This window comes from Chinchilla lanigera, unplaced genomic scaffold (assembly GCF_000276665.1).
Source record: "Chinchilla lanigera isolate Chin_1 unplaced genomic scaffold, ChiLan1.0 scaffold00061, whole genome shotgun sequence".
Taxonomy (NCBI): domain Eukaryota; kingdom Metazoa; phylum Chordata; class Mammalia; order Rodentia; family Chinchillidae; genus Chinchilla; species Chinchilla lanigera.
In genome coordinates, this window is record NW_004955462.1 from 1,290,103 (window position 1) to 1,296,455 (window position 6,353).

General features: G+C 41.8%; 1 protein-coding gene across 1 annotated transcript in view; it reads right to left on the reverse strand.

The window, feature by feature from the left end:
- Positions 1-286: 286 nt before the first annotated feature.
- The window catches only part of LOC102025331 (cleavage stimulation factor subunit 2 tau variant-like), a 23,837-nt gene continuing 17,770 nt past the window's right edge, over positions 287-6,353 (reverse strand). The window contains exons 2-3 of the mRNA XM_005398315.2: positions 1,403-1,563; positions 287-319 (exon numbers count right to left, since the gene is read on the reverse strand). Coding sequence (XP_005398372.1) covers positions 287-319; positions 1,403-1,563 — 194 coding nt within the window. The remainder of the gene's footprint in view (positions 320-1,402; positions 1,564-6,353) is intronic.

Below are 6,353 nucleotides of genomic sequence, written 5' to 3' on the forward strand. Positions count from 1 at the left end.
ATATTTTATAGCTGAGTATTCAATTTCTTCTTGATAAAATTTCCATTTAAAGGAAACTTCTCCTCTTGGAACATAAACTCATTATGACTGAGATAGTGTCTACTTTGGGAACCAACAGGAATGTATGATGAGAAAGAAGAAAAGTGTATTTTTTATCCCATATTGAGATTTATAAGGTCCAGAAATTAAGAATTAAAGAAACAATTTTCAGAGATTTTTATAGAAAATGGCATAGTAAACAGAAAATCTTGGGAATAAAAGCAACAAAAATTTATGAGGTTTGACTTCAAATGATGAAATCCAAGCAGTAAAGCAGGAACTGAAAAAGGAGAAAAGAAAGGAGCAACTGGCTTGAAGTTAGAGATGACTCATTATATTTTCAGTAACTGAGTGGTGTGGTTGCTTTTCATACATTTTTGGAACCACTCAGTGAAAATGTTTTCTGTACAAATAACAAAAACTGAGTATGTGATAAATGAATGAATGGATAGATGAATTTTGTCAGGTGGGAATCCATGGGGAACCATTGTATATGTTGATTATTTACGTGTCATTGTCATGACACATCATGATTTCTTAAATACTGGTGCTATCCTGTCTTTTCATCTCCATGAAAACCTTGAGGGAATATCTTTTCCCTCCATTTAGCTGAAGAAAACAAAGATCAGAGAATTTTTCCAAAATCACTTACTTACCTAGCAGTATAACTACCTCTTTGATTCCTCTTCAGTGATTTGACAAAAATATGAGAAGAGTCCACGAGAGGAATTGATCAATTAAAATCAAAACAGTATAAAAGTTTAACAAAATAAGAACACAAATAAGGAAAATAAATAAATCAATTTTAATGAATAGTCAATCTCAGAAACAGAGGAGAAAGAACATGGGAGTAAAAAATCAGTTGAATGCTGGCAAGCATGTACTAAAGGCAAAAAGTTTACAGTCCCCCAACAAGAGGAAACCCAACTGGACTGGCTAAAACAAAGGACATGAATTGGCTGAAATACCTGAGAAGTCACTTAGGCTTCAGGTACAGCTTGATCTGGACTCTATTCCTTCCTGCCTAAATGATTTCATTCACAGGATGGTTTTTCTAATGCTCAAAAGAAAAAAAAAATGAGTTGAGCCATTTCAAGCCTTTTACCTGTATTGAAAGGGAAAAACTATACAAGAGAAATTGTTCTTTTAAAAGCTTTGTTCTTTTGAAGCTACCCAGCTCTGTAACTGCTTCATGGCTTTGTAATTACTTTCTTGACCCCTATGACAACAAGAGCTTAACCGAACATGCAAAATACCTGATTGTACCATTGTACCAAGCTTCATGAACTGATGATCTGCCCTTGTAACTGATGATCTCACCCTGCTAGCTAATCTAAAGAACTGCCAGGCTGTTCTGTCTCACCTTTATACCTCCTACTTGTGCATCATGTAAAAGCCCTGAAGCACCAGAGATCAGGGCCTGATATTCTGGGAATGATCCCATCAAGGTAAATAAAGCTGCCCCCAAATCCTGGGTGTTGTTTTGATGTTTCTGCTTGCCATTGCAGTATCGGCCAGTGCATACTAGAGAAACGGATGTAATGCAAGACATATAAATATATGAATTTACAAAATTGGCTTACAATGGCCACCCATGGGGTCAGGTGTGGAAGAGTGCAAAATGGCTGTCTGTGTGTTGGACATCAAAAGCCCTAATCAAGAGCCTGAAGCTCAGTGCAGTGTCTTGTGTGAATCTGTATCAGGAAGCCAAAGGGTCTGTGCTGGAGGCTGCAGAGTCTGCACTGGAAGCCAGGAAGCAGTGTCCAAGGTGAGAGAGAAGACTGGAGCTCTTTCCAAGAAACAGAAGAGGGTCTTTCTTCCTTGCTTCTTAGGAACCACAAATTCACAATGGCCAGTTTTACATACTTCCCTAAGGGATGAACAGAGGCTCGGGATTATGGGTATCACCCTTTGGAGATTTCCCATTATCTCATTAGGGGTGGGTCATCCTCTCCCATGTACTAAGACTAAGACTAAGGCTAAAAATATTCCAGGGCAAGATCCTCACTAACTTAATATCATCACTGCCCTCTGAGTTATCTGATAATCCCCTCCTCAGTCAAGAAGTGCCAAGGGTCTGACTGCCTGTTGGCCTTTTGCTCCTCATGGACAACTGGTCATCAAGGATCCCCACTGCACCACCATTTTGCCCCTTTCTTTCTTTCTTCCTTTCTTCCTCTTTCACCATGTACCATACACCTGGCAGGAGATTGGGGCTCATTGCAGGTGTCTCATATTCACTTCCCTTTTATACCACTCAGGTGGCAAGCCTGGTTGCCACTGGTTCCTGTCATTCATGTCCAGTATATCCCAGCAAATAATAAATCCCCACAGCCACACCCAGAACTATGCTGTCCAACTTAGTTGGACATTTCTTACTCAAGTTGACACATCAGCTAACTATAATAGAAATTAATAATAATTAACAATAGAACAATTATAAAATATACTGTAATAATACATAAATGTAGTTTCCCTCAAAAAATCTCATTTTGTAGTGATATGAGATGACACATTCTTACATAATGAGATGAAGTGAGCTGAATTGTAGCAGAAAATGCCCCTCCAGGTGGTCTGTTAGTTGTCCAGGTAATAGTTCCTGTTACAGTTAGTGTTACTACTGTCTCATAGAGACAGCTGGTCACTGTGATGCATATTGTAAGAATTAATCAAAGACAGCCAAGTACTCTGTTTCTTGCTTGTAACCCCATAAAAACCTCGCTCCCTAAGCCTTTCGTGCCTGATATTTTATAAGAATTTTTTCCTTGTCAGTGCCTGCTGATATAAAATAAATCTGCCTCCAAATCTTAGGTGTTGTTTCAGTGTTTCTGCTTGCTGTTGCATGTGGTGTGTTGGCCGGGAAGACCGACCATGCTGATACCTTTGGTCACTAGTCATGGCCCTCAAAGATGGAGCAGGGACCTCTCCAAGTCCTAATGGGGACATATGACCTCAAGATTTCTCAAGTCTCCTCAGAGATCTGGAGGATTCTTAGCTCCCTGCTAAGAAGCCCATTACATTTTGATTACATGGTAATCAAAAGGGAGGAGGACAAAGTATGGTTTGATCATCAGATAAGGCAGGAGCCCCAGGTGCACCCCAGTTAGTCTGTCTGTCAGTCCTGCTGCACTCAAGCAGAAGAAAAGATTGATCACCTCTCTTTAGGATGACCACTAAGGGAAGGGGTTGAAATATTTTAACCTCTAAAAGCCTGTTAAGTGAATGTGTAAATAAGTGAAACAGACAGTGTAAGTAACAGGCTGTTCTGTCCATGCACCAAGACTGGAAAGCTCTGATCATGGTGGCTGATTGGGCCTTACCCTGTGGTTTCATGGTGGTCAACATATGGCATAACAGAAGCCTCACACCCTCCTGAGCTAAGTTGTGCCTAAGTCCCCATGAGGGGCATGGCCAGGCAGGCAACTGAATGGCCTCTCTCTGAGGGGCACCCACCCTTTGTTGCTCTGTTGTTCAAGGATATACAACACACAAGTAAGTAGTCAGAGATGGGAACTAGTTAGTCAAAACCTAGTCCCTGACTGCAAGAAAAATGACTTTTCTGAGATTATGGAGTTAAAAATAAAACCAAACTGCTCAAAGAAAAAAAGTAAAATAAAAGGCCCATTCTTCCTGAGAACTTCACCTTGGCACATTTGTCAGCCACTGAAGTTGTTGTCAACACCTATAGCTTCACTCCCCACTCCCGACTCCTCTACTTCTAACAAACTGAACTGGTTCCAGTTAGCCATTACCTGAATTTGGCCACAGAGGCCCTGCCTCCAGAGCCTTCTGCTTCCTATCCTGGTCAAGTCATCTAACACCCAGCTGAGATGACTGCCAGGCACTCCTTCTAAGTTCCACATTTTAACTGAGAAATAATTGACTGTCAGGCCTGATGAATGAGTTGCCATGGCTTTTCCCAAAGGTTGCCCCACCTAGAAACATAAAATCAGTCAAATGCTTCTCAAAGACATCAAAGAAGGGAAACAAAAAGCAAAAATCCACTCTGTCAGAAAAAGGTTACCATCACTGGGCAACTGGGACTCTTGCCTCTTGCCTCTTCTGCCAGGCACAAACTTACAGCCTGGGAGAACTTCTCACCAAACATGAATTCCTCTCACCAAGCCAATAGGTTCCCTCTCATTAAACCCTGCACTTTCCCTGAGAGGAATATGATGCCTGCTTCAGTCTGAGACAGATAACTACAATCCTGAAATTCTAAAAACTCTCCTCCTAGAGTTATGAGCCAAAGATTCACCTTTGGGCCAGACCACCAGCCATGCTCCCATAGTGATTAAACTCTGCAACCTCTATTGACAGTATGTTATGTCATGGGAAGCACACAGGCATCCAGCCACATCTCAGACACCTGAAGCAGTTCAAAATCTTGATTACCTCCAGATGCCATCTGGTTTACATGTCTAGATTTAAAAGATGCCTCATTTTGCTTGCAAGTTGCTCCCATAAGCTCTTTCAGCTGGGAAAACCATGAGAAAAGACAACTCATTTGGACTTAATTGCCACAGGGGTTAAGAACTCTCCCGCTATTTTGGGGAAGCTTTAATGACAGATTTGGCCAAGCCACCAGCACTTTTATCTGAGACAGCCTTTTTCTCTGTCCATTCCACCACTGTCACAGTCCCCCCACTCACCCAAAAATGAGACTTCACAACTGCAAAAGGTTTCTCTGTCCTGTAAAGCCAGTTCAAGATTTGAAACTACCAATGCCACTGCAATTGCCCTCCACATACATTGCCTCAGTCTTCTGCCACTCACAGCCTGCTGGTACACCTGCCTGGACCTAAAAAAATTCCTTCTTCTGCTTTCAATTGGCTCTTATCAGCCAATCCCTCTTTGCCTTTAAATTAAAAAAAAAAAATCTGAACTCAAAGGTTAACTGACCTTGACTCAACCTCCAAGAGGTTCAAAAACTTGCTTATCCTCTTTTGAAAAAGCCCTTACAGCTGACCTCACTAGTTTCTCAGCACAGAATATTCTTGCCCTTCAAAGTAATGACACTCAAGCTGCCTGCTAGAAAGACACAAAAGCTCTGCTGCAATATCTGGCAGAAACTGGCTACAAGGTATCTTTAAAAAAGTCATAAATTTACATATGATGTGAGACTTTAATGATGCTTACTCAGACTGTCAGCTCCCGGGAGTACCCAGTGGCCCACCTGTGCAAAGACTAGGATCCAGTCACTAAGGGCTGCTCCCCACTCTGCCTCCAAGCTCTAAAAACCACTGTCCTTCTGATAAGAAAAAACACCTGAAAATCTCACCTTAGGCCAAAACCTAACTATCCAGATGCCACAAGCTGTACTGGACTACTTTTACACAAAAAGTCCTTGCCTGACTCTTGTGGCACAATCCTGCCATTCACCTGCCCACTAAGCTGGACCCACCAGACCATGACTGCCTGGCATTGACTAATAAATTGTTCTCAAGCCAACCAGATTTAAAAGTAAGCCGCCTGATAGATGCTGAGTACACCCTGCTTATGGATGGAAGTAGCTCTGTTAGAAATAAAGTCCAACGGGTGAGATATGCTACACTCACCTTGCACAAAGTTACTTTGGCCAAAGTTCTTCTGCTACTGCTTCCTGCTGCTGTTTGGAAACTTGTCACAAAGAATGCCAAACCTCAGCTCAAAATAATCCAGTCCAGAGGCCTAAGCATTCTCTGGGAATCTGACTGACTGAAACATCAATCCCAGCCAGCAAAAACTTTTATTCAGAACCAGACCTGCCCCCACCATATGTTCCTCAAGCTCAAGCCACAGCACTGGCTTGTGTATCCCTGCAGCCAGCTCAGGCTTCAGCGTCAGTGTCACTGGCCCTGACCTCCCCTCATTTAAAGATATACAGATAGGCTTAGTGCTCATCTGCACCTACTCAGGCTGGCCCAACACACTCCCCACCCACACAAAAAAGACAATAAAAGTTTATAGGGTCTGGCTGTAAAAAAAAAAAAAAAGAGTCATCCCTAAATATGACCTACCCTAACCATTGGCATTGACAATGGGCCTGAATTTACAGCAAAGGTAACTCAAAAACTAGATTAAATAAAAATTACATACAGCATATAGGCCACAAAGTTCTAGAAAAGTTTAGAAAAAAGCTTATAACCAGCTCCATAAAAATTTAGCTGAAAAACCAGCTATACCTGTAGACACCCTTGCACACAAATGTACCCCAGGTGCATATTAACAGCTCTTAAAGTTCCAAAAATCCAGCCTTAAAACCACCATTCCAGAGTCCTGATGAATTCCTGAAAAATTCACCTGGACCAGATAGCTCCTCTGAAGCTCACTCT